The sequence below is a fragment of the Brassica oleracea genome, chromosome C7 (assembly GCF_000695525.1).
Source record: "Brassica oleracea var. oleracea cultivar TO1000 chromosome C7, BOL, whole genome shotgun sequence".
Lineage (NCBI taxonomy): Eukaryota > Viridiplantae > Streptophyta > Magnoliopsida > Brassicales > Brassicaceae > Brassica > Brassica oleracea.
This window is the reverse complement of record NC_027754.1, coordinates 45,844,045-45,864,993: the sequence shown is the minus strand read 5'-3', so window position 1 is coordinate 45,864,993 and position 20,949 is coordinate 45,844,045. Positions and strand designations below refer to the sequence as shown.

Genomic DNA, 20,949 nt, shown 5'->3' with positions numbered 1-20,949 from the left:
GATATATAATTATTTTTATATTGTTTTATCATTTTGAATATATAATTATATTTATAAATATTAAAAAAAAAAACAGTTTCAAAAGAATTTTATAATTTAAAAAAAAAATTACAAAAAAAATTGAAAAAATTAAAAGAATATTAGGCAATCTAAAAAGTTTATGATCAAATTTCATAAGTCAATGTATATAAATTTTCACAATCCATGTAACTTTTTAAATCTATCAACTCTTAAAATTCACAAACTTTATACAAATTTATCTCTCAATAATCCCCCTATAAGTTTATGGAGAATATATGAGCGATTATTTACCGGTCAATAAATAAAACTACAACTTTTGTGGTTCAAATTTACATACATGATCTAAACCAAAATTCTCCAAAACAATATATAACGTATCCGGCTAATATATATAATATAATTTAATTAGTTGCGCTTTCAATCGGATGCTTCATATGTTTTACAGTTTTAAGTACTATATAAACTAAGGTCAGCAAAACATGTACCAAAAAGATTATGTTTGATCACAGTAATGTAAAATATTCTTTGTCGGTAAATGGTTGAGTCCATACTTTACGAAGAGCAGGAAGTAGAGACCATTTTATAGTTAGAACCAGGTGATGCAGAATAGCGTAATATTTAACTTTTTAATGTCCAAAAAGCCTATCTAATTACCACCATCCAAATAAAAAAATGAAAGTAAACTGATTCCGTTTTATTGATTTGTTTCATTTATAACTTTTAAGAAAAAAATTAGCAAGGATACTGGCATTTGCACAGTCTAGAGTTGCCAATGCTCTCACAAAATCCAGATCCACCAAGATACTTTTGTGCACAGTTTTGATTGCATGCACTGCTGCACAAGCCAGTCCCACCGTAGCATTGTTTGTGATGTGGAGGAGTTGGTGATGGCGGTCCGCACGTGTAATAGCACGTGCATAGTTGGTTTCGACTGTCGCAACTTGCTTGGCCCGTTGGCCCGTGCTTAGCCTTGCATCTCTCATCACATTGTAGACAACTACCTAGAGGGTCTTGGCATGAGTTTGCCTTCACCTTATTAGCAACTGGAAAAAGTGTTCTTTAGTACATGGAAAATAAATCACTGATAGAAACATTTGCATCTATGACAATTACAAGAAAAGAAAACGTATTTAAAGACCAGAATGTACCGTAACCAAAAGTTAATTTTGAGATCATAATGCGGAAACGATACATTCAACATTGAATAAACATAAAAATTATAGACCAAATAGCATAAAAAGAACAAAAGGATGCAGCCAAATTACTGATAGTGTACTAAATTGGTAGAAGAATTTGGCTAAATGTAACTCAGTTTATCAAGCATGTGATCAAAACAATACTCTCTCCATCTCAGTTTAAAATAAATCATTGTATGAAATAAAAACAAAATAGTATTTTTTAAAACCTTTTGGACTATTTAGTTATCTTAAGATGGATGCATTGGAACATGTTACCGGAAAAGTTAGAAAGTCTCAAGTATACACCGCCTAATTATTTATTAATAATAATAACTAATAATTAAAAAAAAATTACCGGAAGAAAGCATGACAAAGAAGATGATTACATCCACAAGTGAAAATGTATTCTTCATATTTTCTAGTTTTTTTTCTTTGATAATTGGTTGAGACAATTACTGGTATACCATTGGAACATCTAGCTGATATATATATAGTGTAGTGCGCCAGTAGCAAATTATATTTAATGATTTGTTTCCAAAAGAAATGGTCATTTCTGCTGAATGCTGAATATTGAATGATAACATCGTATTAATTTCTCAAAGTTCAAACATACATTTAAAGTCAAATGCCAAAATGAGCCATAAACATTTGTAGTCAAACTTCTGATGAGACATAAATGGATACTAACGGAATATAATGATATTTTCTATGATATTTTTTTGTAAAAACGAAAAATATTTGTAAAAATATCTTTGAACATAGTGGTAATCTGGACTTGGTGTGTATCCACATCAGTGTTGGTTCAATTTTCTCTTCAAACTAAATTATCATTACTTGGCCAGTTTCAGATTGGGTTTCGGCCCAAGTGATTACATGGTGGACCGTAATAGATGATCGGTACATCCCCTGACATTAATCATAAAGTATTTCAAACTCGGATCAGACAACATGACACACTTTTGGCTAGTACACTATGTAACACTAAGTACGTTAGCCGACCGGATCAGCCATAAAACATATAAAAAGTATCTTTCAGCATACTGTTTTTAGACCAAATATATATTTTCAGCTTACCGTCTTACTTATTTTATAACAAACCCTTTAAATTATATGTAAAAGGAATATTGAATATTATTACTACTATTTTTATTTAATTACAATTTTTTTTTTTGAGTTTTGATTATCCTTCATATGTGAAAATTCTATTCGTGTTAATAGGCATGGACAATCGGATCCTCGAGTCAGGTTTATATTAGGTTCTTCCAGGTTTGAATTTTTCGGATCCTAGACATTTGGATCCAACTAGGTATTTAAAAAAAAATTGGTTTGATTTCGAGTTGGGTCTTCTCGGATAGACAATTTTTATACACGTAAAGAACCTCTATATTCAGATACATTCGATTTGGTTTTCAAGTCTTTTGGGTATTTTGAGTCTTTTCATGTTTTCAGGTGTTTTTATTAATTTTTAGGTCTTTTAACTTTTTTTGACTTTTTCATGTTTTCAGATCAGTTACTTTATAATTTTTAGGTTTCTTTTATAAATTCCGGGTATAATTTGGATAACTCGAGTCTATTTTACCATACTCCACTCGAACTTTTTGTAACCCGCAACTTAAATACCTGATATATCACAAATCCATAAGAATAAAAATCATTTTTTTGTAATAGATATTAGGGTAGGATTATTAAAATTGGAATCCACTATTACCCTATAGAATCTAGGGTTCAGTTCAGGTCGGATTCAAGACCCATAATCCTCCATATAAGATCCAGTAGGATAAAATGGCATTACATGTACCGACCCGAATCGGTTTTTGGGGTCGGTTCCAATTCGGATCTTCGGATTCAGATAAAATATACAAGACTATGGATTAATTTAAAAACTATTTTAAATAATTAATTATTACATTTCAAGTGTTTTTTGATGATGGCATGCGAAACCAGCAATGATAACATCACGTACTTGTCTCATGTCACCTAATCCCATAGCAGATTCGGCATAAAAGATATGTATCTCATTGTAGTTCTTATGTTCCTAAGCTTCAGTTGATTATAAACTTGAAAAAATATTATGAAAATTCATTATACACAACCTAAGACTTTATAACGCAAGATAAGAAAAACAACTCCCAAACACAATAACATAACTACCAAATGGTTAAAAGGACTAGAATCAACGAAAACAAAAGTTTAAAACATACACAAATCACAAATATCAAGCGCATTCATCCTTCAACAACATCGACTTGAGTTGGATCAGGTCTGTGTTATCCAACCGGATGTCCCTCTTATCATGAAGATTTTTTTAATAGATAAAGAATATTAAAGCGTTCAAAATGCATATAGAGGAAAAGATAATCATCTTTATCTAGTTTCATGAAATTTGTGGATTTGTTCTTCACTCTTCATTTTCGTTAGAAAATAATCCATGTTTCAAATAATTTGTTACTGCATATATATGCCAAATATTGTATATGCGCACATGAGATAGCTGGAATTAATATATCTTGCCCAATGTATTAATCACTTTTTCCTGCAAATTATTATATAATATAAGTATTCGTGATTTTCTTATCTCTAAGTATGAAAAATGATTTTTGATGTAAATATAATTAAGGAAAATATGAAGCTGCGTTACATACATTAGGATATGTATGATGGACTTAAAAAATTACGATGTACCTTGCATATCAGAATTTGGACAAAAGGCCACAAGGAAATCGTGGACGGTGTTTGCTCTCAGCCTCTCAGATCTCACCTCTGTTCCAGTCTTTCATGGGAAAAAGCTCAATTTCACAAGCTAAGGTTATAATCCTCAAGATATATTGTATTGGTTCTTCGTTTCTTGTAATAATATGTTGTCAAAATATTACTATTTAATGTTAATAAAACATAATATTACAATGGATGAGAACCGAATTGTGTCAGTTTTTCCCAGTGTTTTTAAAACCGGACCGGAAACTGAACCGGAAATATGTTGGGTCACGGTTCAATATGGTTCGACCGGGTCAAACCTGGTTCAATAATATGGTTTAATATTTTTTTAGTATGTAAATATAAAAATAATATTAGTAAACATGATGCATAGTTAAAATATAAATCAATTTTGAACATAAAATATTATAAATATAAATTAGTTTTTTTGTTTATATGGATGGTTTATAGATTTTTGATAGTTTTAGTGGTTTTTATTGGTTTAATAACTTTGAAATATAATCCGGCTATGTGGCTGGTTCATGGCCGAACCAATTACTAGACCAACCCGGCTATATAACCGGTTCATGGTCGAACCCGGTCCAACCATCGGGTCGGTCCGGTTTTCCTTATATTATAATGTTTGTCTCAGAAGTGAAACCAAATGTAGACCAAGTTTCGTGGTTCAAATTTACATACATGATTTATAAAACCTCCAAAACAATATATAAATATGTATCCGGCTAATATAATAGATTTTTGTTGCGCTTTCATTCTGTGGATTAAAAATTGTGGTCGGATTCGGAAATAATCCAAGTGTCTCAGTTGGATGGATGCGTGATGCTTGATGCTGCTTTACAGTTTACGTATATTTACATACTTATATATGTTTAAATTTCTTTTTTTTGTCTAAATGTTTAAATTTCTTGTCAACATATATTAAATATTAATACACGATAGTCTAGATGGCTACCACATAAAATTTGGCAAATGTTATCACTAGGATTTTTACCGGAGTTTTAATTTGTGTTACAGTTATCAGAAAATATGCTCCTCCACCAATTTTTTTCGTATAATATAAGAAGTGTTTCTTCTATTTAGTGATTTTTTGAATTTTAATAATTATTTCTGATGATAAGTATTTCACCATTCAATTTCAATTTCATAAATTATTTTCTCAACATTGGATATTTGGATCCACCATTTTTATTTTTGTCGCTGTCTAATTTAAAGAATTTGGTTGCTATACCACAAAGAGACAAAAAAACCTGATTTTCAAAAATAAAATATAAAGACTCAAATAAAGAGAGATTATCAAGCATTTGTTTAAGAAAAAATACTTTAAAACAGTAAATAAAGAAATACAAAGCCAAGGATAAAGGCTAGAGTCTAGAGAGGTTTGTTGCCATAATAAAGGGACAAACCCTAAATAAAATACATTATCCTTCAATCGTCGTGCATAATGCGTAATCAAATACTTAAATGATGTTTATCTTTTTCATCTTGTAACCAAACACTTGCTTTAATATTATTTTTTCTGATTAAATGGTGGTCAAATCTACACTTTGTTTTGAGTTCTCTACCACTACCTAGAGACGTCGCAATCTCTACCAACCGTCAGATATTCCGGTCCCATTTATAGACGGCCAAGATCTCTCTACGTCTCCGTCATTTCAGATTCTTTTTCTTATAATAATAAATAATGAATAGTTGCTTTCAGGTCATAATGGAATAACAATAAATATATTTGATTTCCAAAAAAAAAAAGAAAGAAACTTAATAAAAGTTGAGAAAATATCGCCAACAAGAACAAACAAACGCTCTTCTACTTGTTTGTTTTTATCATTTTCTCATTTTCTCATTTCCAGAAAGAAGATAGGAAGCAAGAAAACCAAAGGTAATCATTCGAACAAGGTTAGCTTCTTCTATCTTCTCTTTGGTTCTCTCTGGATAATCTATCATTTTTATATATTTTTTGGTCAATATTGACTTCTGTGTTTCTTCTGATGTATTGAAAACGAATCATGTTATTATTGTTCTTGAATCTCTTGTCTGGACCGGGTAATATATATTTAAAACAAATCTCTGTTGTGTATTACTTGTGAAAACACAAAACATGGAAGATATTAGCAGAGAAACGTCTAAAAAACTGATTTTTAGCTAAGATTTGTTTCTCTTTACGTTCAAGAAATTTGATTGTTTAGTTCAGGTTCATAACTAGTTTATTGTCTAGATAATTATATATTGACATGTGAAAAAAGAATCCTTTGGATGATCTAATGAAAGGTTTCATTTTCTAATGTTTTTTTTTGGCTAGGCGTTGATTAGACCCTTTAGAAAAGATTATTGATTAGGCGCCCCTAAACCTATTTTCTGAATCCCAATTACAAGAGTGGTAGTTAGACTATCGTTTTCTTCAAATGATGCTTTTATGTCCGGTCGGAAAACTATTGCACTGCAGGTTTTAGCAGGTTAGTACTAATAGTTTTTGCTTCAAGAGTTTGCTCCTTTCATGCGTATAAACACTTTGTGATAAACTATAATTGTTACAGGTATTGCATCCATCCAAATAGTTCATGGACCGGTGGTCAGGCAAAAGAGCCATTGAGGGGCGACCTGACACAAAGAAGGGTTCTGGTGTTGTCCTGCGAGACAGATTTAACAACAGTATCTGCAGTGATGAGAAAAAATCTATGAAGTTCACTCGGTTCGTTGGCTCTTCATACAAGAAAGAGAAAGCAGTTTGGTCTTCAACTTCAAGCCGCTCTTCCCCAAATGGGAAGGAAGTCATTGGAACTTCCTCTAAGATTCCTGTCTCTATCTCTAGCTCCTCTTCTGTTAAAAATGAGAAACAACCTCAGATAGTTACGGACTCATCAGAGAGCAGCAAAGGTAGCGAAGACGAGGTAGAGACAGAGATCTCGGAAGAACCAAGAGTTCACAAGAAAGTTATGGAATCCTCAGACTTGCCATCAAGCTCAAGAGCCAAGAAAGGATTTAGGCAGAGATTTGGGTTGAGCAAGCAAGATTTTCGTCCTGGTCCTTCTAGCCAGTCAACAAACCGTGGATGCAGCCCGTTGCTAAGTGGTTTTGGATTGGAGAAAAGACTTGGTGGGAAGGTGGATACAATCAGTAAGAGAAGAGTTTATGGAGAAAGCAGCTCTAGCTCCTCAGCTAGAGGTAAAAAGATAGTATCAGAACTACCTTCCGAAGAGAGACGTCTTGTCTTTAACCCGAGAGGAGGTTCTGTCTCAGATACTAGACGAGCAAGGCATTGCATTCTGAATGATGCTTCAGTTGGGAGTCAGAGATCAGTAAATAGAGGTGACAGCCGCATTAGATTCTCAAACCGAGGGAGTGGTGGTAGAAATGGTTTATCCTCTATTACAACAAGAGAGATGTCTCAGAGTGAGACATCAAACAATCTCAGTTCTCCTGTCTCTTTGGAGCTCTTCTCTGGTTTCCCAGACTTTGGTTCTTTATCCAGTCAAGACAGTTTCCGCAATTACAATTTAGATGGGATCTCTGAGGTAACTATTACTTGTTACTCTACAACTTTATCAAATAGAGCTGAAGGCAATGCCCCTTAACATGATGTTTGTTTTGCAGATTTTGCCAGAACTTGATAGGATTGAACAAGATATTGAGCTTAATTACGAGGAACTGCTTATCATGGAGACAGGTTTACTTCTCGGTGGGCTAAGCTTCTATGACCAACACCGTGACATGAGGCTAGACATTGATAACATGTCCTATGAGGTTTTGTCTTTAATTCACATCTTCAAACCCGCCTGAGAAGTAGTATCTTTAATTACCTTTTTTGTCTATTTTCTTATGAATGAAATTATAGGAACTATTAGCTTTAGAAGAGAGAATTGGTACAGTAAGCACTGCTCTCACAGAAGAAGCCATATCAAAGAGCTTGAAAACAAGCATCTATCTGATGAAACCTTCAAGTGATCACAAGGAAGATGCCAAATGCAGCATCTGCCAGGTCTGTCTCTTCTTTTTAATACTTTGATGATTACAAGCGTTTCATTGATGGTGATCATGACAGTGAATATAGAACTGATAGGGATGATTTCTTCACACTCTGATCTTTTTTGGTTTCCAGGAAGAGTATACAATAGGTGATGAAGTTGGAAGGCTACACTGTGAGCACGCATACCATTTGAAGTGTGTGCAAGAATGGTTGCGGATGAAGAGTTGGTGCCCAATCTGCAAAACCACTGCAGATACCTCCTCCTCTAAGTAACCACCGTCTTCTGCCTCTTGGTTCGTCATAGTATTTATTTCATCCAAAGCTTGTGAACAACAATGGAACCCGTCCTAAAAAGGGCCTCAGTATTTCCTTTGTGTACATACATATTCACACTGGCTTTGACTCTCTATTGCATGTGTTCTCGTCTAATGACACAACTCTCCTGTGTTTTTCTTCAGCTTATTGCATTCCAAAGATGTCATTTGAAGAACAAAGATTTCATCTTACATTCTTAGTCTCAGTAAATGTAAAAAGTGATGCCAATGTGTTTTCAAGAAATGAATCTGAACAATTCTAAGACTATATGTTACATACAAAGCAGTACCTTCCTCCAGCCTGTATCTCTGCCAAAACTTTCTCCTGATTCCCTTACCGGCCTGTATGATTACACAGAGCTTGAAACTCGCTGGAGTGGCCAAGTTACCACCAAACTGCCCCAGTCTGCTGCTGCAGGGCATAGATGTGCACTCAGCCATCAGGTCCATCATGGGATGCATCGCTTTGGGACCAGAGCAGCTTACTCAGACTGTCAGACAATTTGTAGTATCCAACATACCAAACATTTTCCTTCACACCCCTCAGACGAACGCATCAAAAGTCTCTCCCGAAGCAATGGCCAGTGTTCCCCAAGTTGAGATGGATTAAGCTCCATTGCAGCTCTAAAATCAAGCAAAGACACCAGATGTTGTTCTTGCGTTGTGTCAGACGGTTGGTTGCTAGTTTGTATCTGCAAACCATGACGTTGGTTTCCATCCGTGGACCGAGCTCCAGACAAATCAACGCATGACTTAATCAGTTTCTTCAGGTACACGTCCAACATGCTATTTAACATACTAGAACACTCAGGTGAAAGACCCCCAAGACCATGTGCTACTGCAATACTCTCCATCCGCTTTCTCAGCATCTCTGCGTCTGACGACAACCCACCACTGCCGTAGCAGCTAATGAAGTCAGACCTGTTCGAAACTGGAACTGCTCTGCGGGCCCCACCTAGAGGTGCAGCAACTACAGTGCTCGTGGAAAGAGTCAATATTCTAACTGGAGCTGCGACGACCTTACCTCTTTCGTCAGCATACTGACTTGATGATCTATGATAAGCAAAGGGACCAGAGTCCCCCTTCCCCATGTTTCTATTACCGCATTTGTCATCTCTACAATGCAACAACAGACTCTCAACCTTGCCGTTTGGCACAAGTGGACTAGGCCTGTCTCTTAACGCCACCTTGGCTGACCAAACATGATCATTCGTATTATGGTTAGGTGGTGGGGATTTAGCAAGGGATGCATTTCTCAAGATGGAGTGAATCAACTTGTTGTGCAGAGGAAGATTCTCTCTCCCTAAAAGACGGTGGCATGACTTATCAAACTCGCTCTTGGTAACCTTCTGACTCAGAAACCTACCCAAGTAATAAAAATACCTTGTACATCTCTCAGCCCCAACCTTGTTCACAATATGCAATTTCAGGTCAGTCCTGTGATCTTCTTCATGACCTTGCATACTTATCTTTCTCCTTCTTCTAAACTCTAAAACTTATCGAATCAAAATTCAAGAAACAAAACCTAGACAAAACTGATCATATCTCTAAATGAACCGTATCGAACCGGACAAAATTTAAATTGGTTCGTTTTCGAGATTTTAAGTGGTTGGGTTTGGTTTATATATTATTATATCACAACAACCTAACACACTCGCTCCCTCCGCCGCCGTCGAAGAAAAAGAAGAAGAAAGCTTTCGGACTTTGGAACAACTAACTGAATATGTGTCTAAAGCTTGGCCGTGATTCATGAGTTGTGAATCTTTCTCCTAATTTTAGTCTTGAGAGTTTGAGGTATTTTCTCTGTATTTATCAAAGAGTTCATAAAGGTGGAATCTTTATTCTTAAATTTTAAGTAGAGCTTGAAACAAACATCGCTGCTGCTGCTTTTCAAATATACACATAAAGCATCCACATTGGTCTTGGTGGTTTGAGTTAACACCACTGAGGAGAGATGTGTCTATAGATGCAAAAGCAAAGTTAGCATGACATATCAAGCCCAAGTTATAAGTTTCAAAACTTGGGTCTATTAATCATTGCTATATGTTCACCCTCATTTAGTTTCTCACTCTCTCCCTTTATTTGATTCTTCTGATAAAACTGGTTAGTTTAGTTCAAACAACTTAGCATTTCTCATCTCTAATCTGTCTAATCTGTTAAATCCTGCAGGTTACTTGAGAGCTTGCAAGTGGAGTATTGTTCAAGTTGAGTATTGTTCAAGTTGCAATGCGAGATAACCAGTTCCAGCGAGTGGAACAAGACGATCTACTAATCTTAATATATATTTTTTCACTACAAAATCACCTTTGTATATGTTCATGTTACTGACTGCTATTGTGTGAGTTCATGAAAAATCAAATATGATTTTGTTAGTGAAAAATGCAATGCATTACTGCATATACGTTAGTTAAGATATGAAAAAAGTAAGATATATCATCATGAAACAGAGCCAAACCGAAAAGGAATCATAGGATCTCTCTATAAGAATTGCAGACGTCGTGAAGTTTTCGTATGTATGCCCCGTAGCTTTCTTGTAAGTACACCATTTAGCAATCCAAAGGTAGGCGAAGAAATTCAAGAAACTCAAAAACAGCCAATAACCAATAGTAGTAGTAATCAAGATGACCTCTGGTCAGGTTATCAGCTATCCACCCTGGTCTTCCACCAGTAGTCGTCACTTTTGTAACAACCGTCGCCAGCAATGTGCTTAGATAGTTCCCTAATGCCACCGTCGTCAGCGACAATGCCGAGCAAAGACTCCTCATAGCATCAGGTGCTTCAGGGACTTTTCACTTTGAATTTTCTGAAATGAAGCAAACAATGACTTGAAGCATTCTTGTGATGGGACTTCCTCCTGGTTTCTGAAGCCTGTAGAAGTTGCTTCCCGCGAAGAACAAGAGGGCAGCCACGGCCAAATCCCAACCAACATGGCAACATTCATCTGAATCCAAACGAGAACAGGGGAAGCGATCATTGCACCAACGTTGATCACAAAGTAGAACCAGTTGGAGAAAGAGCTCTTAGACTCTTTCTCTTCTTCGTCTTTTCCTAAAACTTCTATCTTAATCATTTTATTAGCTAAAGTTTACAAATAATTACTACACAAGAGACTTTATCAAACATTAAGCACACGAGAAGTGTTAATACGACATAATTTGAATTACATAACAGATATCAAGACGGAGTATCAGAAATAATCAAATTGATTTTAATTTGTTAAGCTTGTTTTGAAAATTTAATGCATACACATTAGCTCGGAAGAATAAAAATGACAAATAAATTGTTTTTGTAATTTAATGCATTTACAGAGAGTTATGTTCAACAAAAGTCAAGGGAAGAGTATATATAAGTATAACATTTTGTTTTCTCTATGGAAAACAAAAAAGAATTTTCTTCATTCAACAAATAACAGAAAAATCCCGAGTGACTTTGTTAAGAGTTGTTAAACTTTAGCTTTCAGCAGTGGTAGATCTAGAGAGAAATGACTGGATGCTCTATGCACCTACTGTTTTTTTCTTACGTCTTACATTTTTATAATGTAAAGTTACATGAATTAGTTAGATAATTGTGAGAAAAAAAAATATCTTAAGTGCATCCAGTAATCGATCTTCTTTAGTTTATGTATCAATTGTAATATACCTCTACATTTTCCCCTGCCTGTCACTCTGTGACTTAGAAGACGATATATATATTTTTGTTTATGATATAGGAGTATAATTTATTCTAATCGATGGATAATGAGGTTTTTACCATTTTGTTTCTTGTTTACTAAAAGTATTTTTGGTCTTAAATATTGTCAAGTGGTTCATATGTCGAGTCCATATAGACATAATTGATTTAACTATTTATAAAAATCAGTTTCCCCAATAATTACTTCATCATTTGAATAGAATCAACAGCCGAAATATCTGTCATATTAAGCTAGCAAATTCATATCCAAAAATTTAGCCCAAAGATAAGATCATTGGAAAGAAAAAAACCCCGTCGCACTCAAATACAGGTTGACTACTTTTTAATTCCGGACCAAACGAATTAGTTCGGTTATTGCTTCCAAACAAATATAATCATTTCTGTTAGATGTTATCCCCCAATATGATTTCTTGAAAGCTATTTCTCAACCATTTTCATACTATTTCTTGGAAAAATGAAGTCTAATTACCTTTGTTACACTGCACGTTTGTCAATATATGCCATATGATCCCATATATATATATATATGTTTTTTCTTTTAAAGGCGGATAGGAAGCAAACATTTATCTTTGTTTATATGGATTAAGAGTTGCCATTACAGAACTTTCATAGAGTATGTTTAAGTTTTTTTGGGGTGTAATTCACCTCTTTACCGGGAACCAAGCATTGTAAATAATCTCTCCCAGCGTGAATTGAATTCATATAGCAGTAGTTACAAAAGTGTTGTCTGACATGAGCACTGAGGATTTCTTAACCGAGCCTTGTAGGCATATACTTTTGGATCCGATTAATGCGAAAGAGCGGGAATGCAAACGACTTAAGGTTAACATAGATGACGCCCCGGTCGCAAAGTACTATAGGTGTCCGAATTTGGAAGCTTCTGATTCATGCTCTAGGGCATATAGTAACTTCTGCTCCTTAAAATGCATTTGTGGCAAGTTTATGGAAAAGGAGATAAACACAATGGAAGGTTGTCCTAAAGAAATATTTGGCAGCGGGAAGAAGTCTTTCATCATTTTAGACAATATGGAAGTGGGATTTTGTTCCATTGTCCTCACCTTGAAGGCACTTAGAGGACTCGGTTATACAGATCTTAATAAGCTGGATGAGATGCTTGTGGACGTTGGTCACACAGAGGTGATTACATTTTCAATGTTTTTTTTATATTACTTGGACATTGTTTGTTTTGTCCTCTAATATATGAAAATCCTAATGCACGTAGGTACTAGCTTTGCTGGAATGCTTATTCTCTTCGGATACTCCCTTGACGGATGTGTTCTTGATGAAACGGAGCTCATGTATTATTACAAGGACACATAACATGCCAAACCTAGCCGTGCCAGCTTGTGGTAAAACAAAACCAAATGAGCTACCATCAGTCACTGTATTTGTTAGGAAGCAGGACAAGAAAGTTCTTTATGCCGAAAGCGGACAAGAATTTGTGGATTTACTACTCAGTTTCCTGGCTGTCCCTTTGGAGTCATTATGGAAAATATCCGGAGCCAATATTAAACTGGGATGCATTGGCACCTTTTATAAAAGCATGAAGAGTTTGAGCTCTAGCGAAGGCACAACAAGTGTATTGACTTGCACATCTATGCTTCCTATGAACTATAATTTCCAGGCACCGCGGCTTGATGTCTGTAGCAAAGATTATAGTGTGTGGACAGTCAGAGGGAGTGCTACTAGATGCACCCTCTAGTTTATCCTTCACACCAACAAATCCAACTCATTGACTTATTACAACTTCTCAAACCCCAATCCAGGAGCATTTCAAGAACTTAGCTGAAGCGAAAACCCCTAGAGAACAGAGTATCAGCATATACTATTCTAGCTCACACCTCCAAGAACCTGGAGTAACAGGATATATTACCAAACCCTAGCTCAAAAATTACCAAATCAAACACGAACTTCACAGGAAACTGCATCAGAGCAGAGCATTTATCTTTCAAAACCCACTTTGAGAATTTTACCGCTGGAGGCAAATCGAGAGATCAGTGAAGGTTTGAGAACAGAGCGACGGATTCGAATTGCCTTTAAAAGGATGAATTTCGAATTGGAGATGGAGGAGGAAGCGGGCGCAATGAGAGAAGCGGGACCCAGAGAGAATTCAGACAAATGACAACAAAAAAAAACCGAACAAAAGAAGTAACTTTCTTCCGACCAAAAACCAATGATCTCTCTGTCTCTCTTTTAAGACTCCTCTGCTTTGCTTCGATTAAATCTTTGTATGCCTTTAGATTTGAATGTCCGAAGGCTTTGATCGCTGCTTATTGCGTTTTATTCTTCTTCTTCAGTTCTTCTTCCTTTTTGTATCCTCTGTTTTTTTTGGTCTTCTGTTATTTCCTTTCTCTGCTGCGTCTTGATAAAGTTTTGCTTATTGAGATTTTGCTCGACTGCTTTTAGAATCAACATTATTGGTATGGCTCATATGGATAGACACCAAGCTTCTCACAAAGTCGCCAAGGTTTTTTAATCTACTTTTCCTACTATATAACATAGCTAGAAATATCAAAATATTTATATATGTAACTAAAGCTTTTCGATCTCTGATCTCTCGCAAACTGAATAGAACCTACCTACACAAATTGTTCTTTGTAGCAATAGTATCTACTTTCGAGTCAAATTCCGTATTGTAAGTTTTTGTTTATGATTGCTCGGTTTAGTTTTTATCTACTTGGTGCAGTAGTACTCGTTGGATTTTGTATATCCCAGCCTGGCTATACTATTCTCATCATGGCTAGGTAGATTAAAAAAATAAGATCTACAAAATTTTAGAGCCATCTCTCTGACTTATAATTCACTTTTTAAGTTAATTGGTAAAAATATAATAAAATGGAGACAGAGGTCGCATGTTGGATGCATACGGGACAGAGGCAAGCAGCTAAAATGAGGAGAGCTTATCTTTGATAGTATAGGAAGTGATTCGGTTTTGGTTTCACTTTTTTCTTTGGTTTCATTTTTTGTTTACTGAGAGGTTTTATAAATAAAATATTAAGACTGTTATGATATTATAATGTAGAGTTTTGTGGAATATGTGTAGATGTTAGGCGAGATTAAATAGGTCTAAAATATGTTCAAAAAAACATTAATTGAATAATTACAATACGTAGAAAAATGCAGTGACGCACTTATAATATTGGAAAAAACTAAGGAGATGTCAAAAAATAATAAGATATAAATATTGTCTAATTTTATAGTTTTATCAAATAATTCAATGTTTATTTATTTTTAAAATGTTGACTTTATTCATTATATATATACCAAAACTAAATTAATATAAATTTATAATAACATTTAATTGATAACTTCAAAATTAATTTTTCAAATTATGTAATGTTCTTATAAAACTAAATATATTTTAAAATTTAAAATAAAATATATTAACACTGTTATTATATTTTAAGACAACATTTTTAGGCGAGATTAAATCGTTTTAGTTGTTTTTATCATTGTAAATTATAGCTTTAACTATTATCTTATAAAAATTCCCACCTAGGTTTATATACTCTATTTCAACAGTTTCTGCAAAATTCATTATATGTTGATTCTATCACCATATAATGAGAATGTCTCTAAAATATTTACACCACAATAGTGTTGAATTTTGTAACAGACTTTCTTCTATGCTGTTTAAATAGAATTGATATCTCTATCAATCAGCAGTTTTATTTGAAATTATATTTACATACGAAGGGAGTAAGAATGTATATAAATATGAATATATTATAGCAATCATACACAGTAGTCTATAATATTCAAAATAGAATTGTATCTGTTGAAGTTTTAATCTTTCATATTTAGTTTTTATTGTTTTAACACGTTTTATTTTTTTTTCAATCTCTGTTGGTTACCAGATAATTTAACATTGCACTTCTGGAGTCTACAAAATAGTAGGTCAAGGTCATGGTTAATTAAAAAAAAATTTGTTGGTAATATTTTACCCCGAGGTACACTTGGTAGACCATAGTCTCGTAATCCATATCTTCTACAGGAAAGAAGTCATAGGACACATCATAAGGCATCGCTTGAATAACAGCCTCAAAGTAGTCGATGCAGAATCCACTGAATATTGTTGAGTTGGTGATGGGATCCTTTGTACCTTTCACAAACTGCGGGAAATGGTTATTAGTTGGGACTCCAATCTTCAGTCTTTTCCCATTTGTCGGAATCTCCCATCCTTTGGGCACAAAGGTGGTGTCACCAGGCCATATGATTGGTCTGAGTCGATCTTTCCAAGTAGTGAAAGTGGTCGTGGTGGCTTGTCTTTGGTCAACGTGCTTGAAGAGACCATGTTCTTTCGTCCAGTATCCTATGGTCCTTCCTCCATGACCATTCACGTTAACAATCTCAAGCACTGACGGCTGCAGTTCTCTATTGATAAACCGGAAATCACCAGAAAGACCTTTGAACCGGACTTTGGAGAGTGTCTGGAGAAGTTTTGGACCGTATTGAGATACACCTAGACCTTGAAGTCCAGACATGTTCCTCATGGTGGCATCTGTCTTGACAAAAATCAAATTTGATGTCCCAGCTTCTTCGATGGCCAACGCAAGTGCAGTGGTGGCATCATAAGCCCAAAGTCCATACACGCTCAGGTCAGAGACTGGGAATCTATTCTTCCATTTAGATTTAAATGCTTCAAGCTTGTCGGATCTTGGTACATACTCCCTCTGTTTCATTATAAGTGTCGTTTTAGGTTTCGGCACACGGATTAAGGAAATAATTAATTTTGTACATTTCCTATAAAAAAACACTATTACCTATACACCTAACCATATTTCAACCAATAGAAAAATAAATTTTGCATAAAATTATAAATTTTGCATTGAAAATCGAAAACGACACTTATTTTGTAACGAAAAAAATTCTCTAAAACGACACTTAATATGAAACGGAGGGAGTATGTCTTAACACCCAAGACCCCCTGCATTGCATCAGTTTCCGTCTCTTTCATGAGACTAAGACCATCTGTAATGCTGTTGGTTATAAGGATCCAGATATATCCTTGCTTCATCAAACCAATCTCCTTGGCTTTGGCGAAAAATCTCGAGGCGAGTAGATCTTCAGTGTGGACAACAAACACTCTAGTGGGCCGAGTCATCATCCGAAGAAGCTCCACGGAGATTTCATCACCCGTGGCGTTGGGAGAGATCACCGTTCTGTAAGGTATACGAACGTTGATCTCTTGTAACGCATCGGTGAGATGAGGCATTATACCTTCTCCGAAGGTGTTGTCAACGTAGACAGGTACAACCTCTCTCCACCCAAAGAGTTTGATGATTGCTTTAACGGCGTGGACTTGAGATGAATCATCGTAGGTAGCTTGGAAGAAGTATTGGCTACGGATGGAAGCTAGAAAGGGACTTGTAGCAGAATATGAAACGATAGGAACGTGAGATTTTTGTCCTATCTCAATAAGAGGTAGTGTTCTCTCGTCGTCGTTAGAATTTGCAGAGAAAGAAAGAAACTTGGTGGTCTATATGGTAATGCTCTTTTGTTCAGAGATGGTTTGAGAAGTCTTATATTATACTATTATTCAATGTATCGAATCTAATGGAATGAACTTGTTTCCTTAATATTCTGATTTTAGTAAACGAAGAAACCTCGTCCAATGCAAATTTAAACAATAGGGAACAAGTTGTCTCTCACTTAAATCACATTCTCTGTCGGGAGAATTAAATTAACAATTCTTCCAAAGGAAAAAAAAACAAGAAGTCTTGCTTTCATTTATCACATGCATAACTCACATGAATGTCTCAGACAGTCTGGATAACATTATTTTTGGCATTTCTGGTATAGAAACGATGATGAGGTTGGTTTTTCTCCATTCTGTGTGCTCAAACTAATGCTATTTCAATTGTTGTTATATTTGTAGCGGTTTTGAAGTATTAATAGTGGATTCATATTATTTTCTTAGTATAATATCATTCATACTTTTACTATTTAACTCTTGCACATCACTAAAAAACTGGAAAGATAAAGTCCGATAATGGCTGCTGTTATCTAATTTAGAGACATTAATTAAATTACTCCGTTCTTTATTAGTCACAGATTGTTTCAACCTTGACCTTAGAACAAAAACGTAAGAACAGGAACACTGTCTTCCCAAACCAATTCCGACATAAAAGGCTGTCCAATCTTCAATACATCACTAGCTTCACAGAAATCTTTGCATCCTTTTCCCAATCCTCTTTTTCCATATTTTGATCCATCCCTCACCAGCTTCGTTACGCACTTCACGCCATGTTTATCCATCAGGATTATCTCATTCTGCTTCTTGATACCGTTGATATTCATGGATGTTGCTCGAAGAATCTGCACAAGATTTAGAAACCAACCAAAGAATAAAGACAAAAAAAAAACAGAGGAAAAACAGAGTAAAAGTGTTATTGTACTTACACAGATCTTGCTTACATACAAGTTTGGAGGTTCTGAAATTGTAACGTGTGAGAGAGATTATGGAAAAGAAATACAATTTTTACGAAGAAGAGAGAAAATATGGAACATTAACGAATTTGCGTCTTTGCATCTTTACATAATCTTCTGTCCTTAATTACACAATTAATATTTCAAGCGTTTGTAGTCGTCGTAATTTAGAAATAAAAAAACCGTAACACAAAGGGAAAACACAAGAGCTAATAATTGAGGTTTGGGCCTGGGCTTCATTATGATTTGATTGGCAGGAAAAATCTGACAAAACCTAGGGTGTCTTCTTTCTTTCCTTTCTCCTGTTGTCAGATCAGATAGCCGTCTAGGTAACTGTAAGCTGTAAGCTGAAGTGATTCTCAGAATCCCAGTATAGAATGGATTCCATGAGGGCTGATCTTATACGGGGTTTGGAAACTAGTCTCCCTACAACGTAAGTTGCACGAATGAATGAATCAGTCTTGTTGAATGGTTTAACTTGGTTGTTGTACTTTGTACGTGCATGTGAAGTTTTTATTTTTCTTTGTTGCAGTTTCGACAGAGAACATTTTGTTGCATTACTTGTTAGTGGGGACGTCGATGGAGCCGAGGAGTATCTGTCTGTTTTCACCACACAGGATTCAAATTATTACTCAAACCTCATGTTCTACTTTGTTAAGAGGCAGAGATTCTTCAAGTTTCTTGTCGAGTAAACCTCTGCTTTTTTTTTGCTTGCAAATCTTTGTTTTCTTTTTTTTTTTTTTTTTTTGTTTTCTTTTTTTTCCTTTTGATCGTAGAGGTGAGAACATAAAAGCAGGATTTCTGCTGATCTTTTCCCGACCTTATGGGATGATGGAAATGCCAATACCAGAAACGGACGAGTTTATCAGTCGTGATATCCAACGCATTGCACATGAAGGCCTTAAGGAGTAAAAATTCGCAAAACATAAATAACTGGATATATAATTGATTACTTTGTTTTAGATCACTAACAGTAGTAGTAGTAGCAGTGACTATATTCTTAAAATTTTTAACACTTTTTGAGTTTTTGCCAATGCTGCTGCAGATGGGAGGATGCTAGAGATAACGGATACACTTTTGATATCCTTTCGGTTGCAAAATCTTTCACGGATGAGATGTTTACGATGATGAATCAACTCATTCCCATGAACCCAGATCTGCACAAGAAAGAAGAAGGAGAAGACATATCTTCTCAAATGCACAAGTTACATTTACAAGACAACCATGGTATATAATCTTAAAACGATTTTGTTTCTTCTTATTTCATTTGCTCAAGTTAATTACCCACATATATATATAATTTCTTCTCCATATGTATAGCAGCTGTAGCCTTTAACGGTGGAGAGATGAATAAGGACAAGGACTCTCCCAAGTTGACCATATATATGGTTGCTCTACTGTATGTTCTGTGTGCTGTGAAATTAAATTGGCGTATTTGCTTATTATAACACATAAATAATTAAGGTTCTTTTGAATGAGAGTATTATGTCCATGAAAGACACTTTTTTTGTATTAGTGAATCACACATGTGGGGGACAACATAAAATATTTTCAGGTTCCAAATTTAGTTACAGAAAGGCATTAGGCTTGTTTAGCCACCCCACCTGGTCTTTTAGGTTCCGAACATAGTCAAACTCGGGGTTGTTGCAAGTGGCTTCTTGTTGATAATTAATATCATAGGGGCAATGCAACACTAAATGAAAAGAAGGCTTCCAAATATCTTGTATTTGCTTTGAGCAAGCAAGAGTTTCGTCCTGGTCCTTCTAGCCAGTAGGTGATGAAGTTGGAAGGCTACACTGTGAGCACACATACCATTTGAAGTGTGTGCAAGAGTGGTTGCGGATGAAGAGTTGGTGCCCAATCTGCAAAACCACTGCAGATACCTCCTCCCCCTCTAAGTAACCACCGTCTTCTTCTTTTTCTGCCTCCTGGTTCGTCATAGTATTTATTTCATCCAAAGCTTGTGAACAACAATGGAACCTGCCTAAAAATGGCCTCAGCATTTCCTTTGTGTACATACATATTCACACTGGCTTTTGTCTCTCTATTGCATGTGTTCTCTCCATCTCTTTTGTCTAATGACACAGCTCTCCTGTGTTTTTCTTCAGCTTATTGCATTCCAAAGATGTCATTTGAAGAACAAAGATTTCATCTTACATTCTTAGTCTCAGTAAATGTAAAAATGTCAATGTGTTTTTAAGAAATGAATCTGAACAATTCTAAGACTATATGTTACATACAAAGCAGTACTGCAGCTATTACATGATTGTTTGAACCTTGCTCCGCTTAAATCCTACTGTATCTCCACCCGCTTGTTACACAGAGCTTGAAACTCACTGAGATGACCAAGCTTACCACTAACTTGCCCCGAGTCTGCGGCCGCAGGGCATGGACGTGTCTCTCAGCCATCAGGTCCATCATGGGATGCAACGCTTTAAAACCAGTGGCCAGTTTTTTTTTTGGGGCCACATCAACTTTACTCAGACAATTTGCATTATCCAACATCCCAAACATTCTCCTTCACACCTCCTCAAACGAACGCATCAAAAGTCTCTCCCGAAGCAATGGCCAGTCTTCCCCAAGTTGAGATGGATTAACCACTACAAGAAAACAGCGATATTCTGACGGACATTCCGACGGA

The 20,949-nt window shown here is 35.4% G+C and overlaps 6 protein-coding genes and 1 long non-coding RNA gene across 12 annotated transcripts; 3 read left to right on the top strand and 4 right to left on the bottom strand.

The window, feature by feature from the left end:
- Positions 1-753: 753 nt before the first annotated feature.
- Positions 754-1,621, bottom strand: LOC106305541 (defensin-like protein 183). The gene is made up of 2 exons (XM_013741903.1): positions 1,555-1,621; positions 754-1,064 (listed from the first exon to the last, which is right to left on the bottom strand). The coding sequence occupies exons 1-2, from the start codon at positions 1,610-1,612 to the stop codon at positions 754-756; spliced, it is 369 nt and encodes a 122-aa protein (XP_013597357.1). The 5' UTR covers positions 1,613-1,621.
- A 4,044-nt stretch (positions 1,622-5,665) lies between these two features.
- On the top strand, positions 5,666-8,332 carry LOC106306501. 4 transcript variants are annotated; one of them, XM_013743141.1, is made up of 6 exons: positions 5,686-5,807; positions 6,355-6,364; positions 6,446-7,423; positions 7,503-7,652; positions 7,744-7,887; positions 8,008-8,332. In XM_013743141.1, the coding sequence occupies exons 3-6, from the start codon at positions 6,470-6,472 to the stop codon at positions 8,146-8,148; spliced, it is 1,389 nt and encodes a 462-aa protein (XP_013598595.1). In that variant the 5' UTR covers positions 5,686-5,807; positions 6,355-6,364; positions 6,446-6,469; the 3' UTR covers positions 8,149-8,332. The 4 variants fall into 4 exon arrangements, with proteins under 4 accessions (XP_013598592.1, XP_013598595.1, XP_013598593.1 ...); XM_013743139.1 differs by having other exon boundaries at positions 6,211-6,364; XM_013743138.1 differs by lacking the exon at positions 6,355-6,364 and having other exon boundaries at positions 5,666-5,807.
- On the bottom strand, positions 8,279-9,979 carry LOC106306502. The gene has a single exon (XM_013743142.1). It carries the CDS (start codon positions 9,650-9,652, stop codon positions 8,684-8,686), a length of 969 nt encoding a protein of 322 aa, XP_013598596.1. The 5' UTR covers positions 9,653-9,979; the 3' UTR covers positions 8,279-8,683.
- Positions 9,980-12,611: 2,632 nt separating this feature from the next.
- LOC106303444 lies at positions 12,612-13,581 on the top strand. The gene is made up of 2 exons (XM_013739710.1): positions 12,612-13,016; positions 13,102-13,581. Exons 1-2 carry the CDS (start codon positions 12,612-12,614, stop codon positions 13,579-13,581), a joined length of 885 nt encoding a protein of 294 aa, XP_013595164.1.
- Positions 13,582-13,709: 128 nt separating this feature from the next.
- LOC106303443 (glutamate receptor 2.1-like) lies at positions 13,710-17,094 on the bottom strand. Its single transcript, XM_013739709.1, has 4 exons — positions 16,804-17,094; positions 15,824-16,552; positions 13,775-13,801; positions 13,710-13,730 (listed from the first exon to the last, which is right to left on the bottom strand). Exons 1-4 carry the CDS (start codon positions 17,092-17,094, stop codon positions 13,710-13,712), a joined length of 1,068 nt encoding a protein of 355 aa, XP_013595163.1.
- A 787-nt stretch (positions 17,095-17,881) lies between these two features.
- On the bottom strand, positions 17,882-18,419 carry LOC106306500. Its single transcript, XR_001263156.1, has 2 exons — positions 18,282-18,419; positions 17,882-18,197 (listed from the first exon to the last, which is right to left on the bottom strand). It is a non-coding gene; the product is annotated as an uncharacterized LOC106306500 (long non-coding RNA).
- Positions 18,420-18,615: 196 nt separating this feature from the next.
- Positions 18,616-19,887, top strand: LOC106306499 (topless-related protein 4-like). 3 transcript variants are annotated; one of them, XM_013743134.1, is made up of 5 exons: positions 18,620-18,741; positions 18,841-18,996; positions 19,085-19,216; positions 19,354-19,535; positions 19,629-19,883. In XM_013743134.1, the coding sequence occupies exons 1-5, from the start codon at positions 18,686-18,688 to the stop codon at positions 19,754-19,756; spliced, it is 654 nt and encodes a 217-aa protein (XP_013598588.1). In that variant the 5' UTR covers positions 18,620-18,685; the 3' UTR covers positions 19,757-19,883. The 3 variants fall into 3 exon arrangements, with proteins under 3 accessions (XP_013598591.1, XP_013598588.1, XP_013598589.1); XM_013743135.1 differs by having other exon boundaries at positions 19,632-19,872; XM_013743137.1 differs by lacking the exon at positions 19,085-19,216 and having other exon boundaries at positions 18,616-18,741; positions 19,629-19,887.
- The last annotated feature ends 1,062 nt before the right edge of the window (positions 19,888-20,949 follow it).

Excerpts from the sequence above, each read along its gene's own strand:
- LOC106303443 (XM_013739709.1), bottom strand. The coding sequence starts at position 17,094 with ATGCCTCATCTCACCGATGCGTTACAAGAGATCAACGTTCGTATACCT. Across the intron at positions 16,553-16,803 it reads AAACTGATGCAATGCAGGGG|AGGGAGTATGTACCAAGATC; the intron begins GTCTTGGGTGTT and ends ATAATGAAACAG. Across the intron at positions 13,731-13,774 it reads TGAAGTTCGTGTTTGATTTG|GTTCTTGGAGGTGTGAGCTA; the intron begins GTAATTTTTGAG and ends CTGTTACTCCAG.
- LOC106306501 (XM_013743138.1), top strand. The coding sequence starts at position 6,470 with ATGGACCGGTGGTCAGGCAAAAGAGCCATTGAGGGGCGACCTGACACA. Across the intron at positions 7,424-7,502 it reads ATTTAGATGGGATCTCTGAG|ATTTTGCCAGAACTTGATAG; the intron begins GTAACTATTACT and ends TTTGTTTTGCAG. Across the intron at positions 7,653-7,743 it reads TTGATAACATGTCCTATGAG|GAACTATTAGCTTTAGAAGA; the intron begins GTTTTGTCTTTA and ends ATGAAATTATAG.
- LOC106306499 (XM_013743134.1), top strand. The coding sequence starts at position 18,686 with ATGGATTCCATGAGGGCTGATCTTATACGGGGTTTGGAAACTAGTCTC. Across the intron at positions 18,742-18,840 it reads GAAACTAGTCTCCCTACAAC|TTTCGACAGAGAACATTTTG; the intron begins GTAAGTTGCACG and ends TCTTTGTTGCAG. Across the intron at positions 19,536-19,628 it reads ACATTTACAAGACAACCATG|CAGCTGTAGCCTTTAACGGT; the intron begins GTATATAATCTT and ends CCATATGTATAG.
- LOC106306502 (XM_013743142.1), bottom strand. The coding sequence starts at position 9,652 with ATGCAAGGTCATGAAGAAGATCACAGGACTGACCTGAAATTGCATATT.
- LOC106305541 (XM_013741903.1), bottom strand. The coding sequence starts at position 1,612 with ATGAAGAATACATTTTCACTTGTGGATGTAATCATCTTCTTTGTCATG. Across the intron at positions 1,065-1,554 it reads CTTTGTCATGCTTTCTTCCG|TTGCTAATAAGGTGAAGGCA; the intron begins GTAATTTTTTTT and ends CACTTTTTCCAG.
- LOC106303444 (XM_013739710.1), top strand. The coding sequence starts at position 12,612 with ATGAGCACTGAGGATTTCTTAACCGAGCCTTGTAGGCATATACTTTTG. Across the intron at positions 13,017-13,101 it reads TGGACGTTGGTCACACAGAG|GTACTAGCTTTGCTGGAATG; the intron begins GTGATTACATTT and ends TAATGCACGTAG.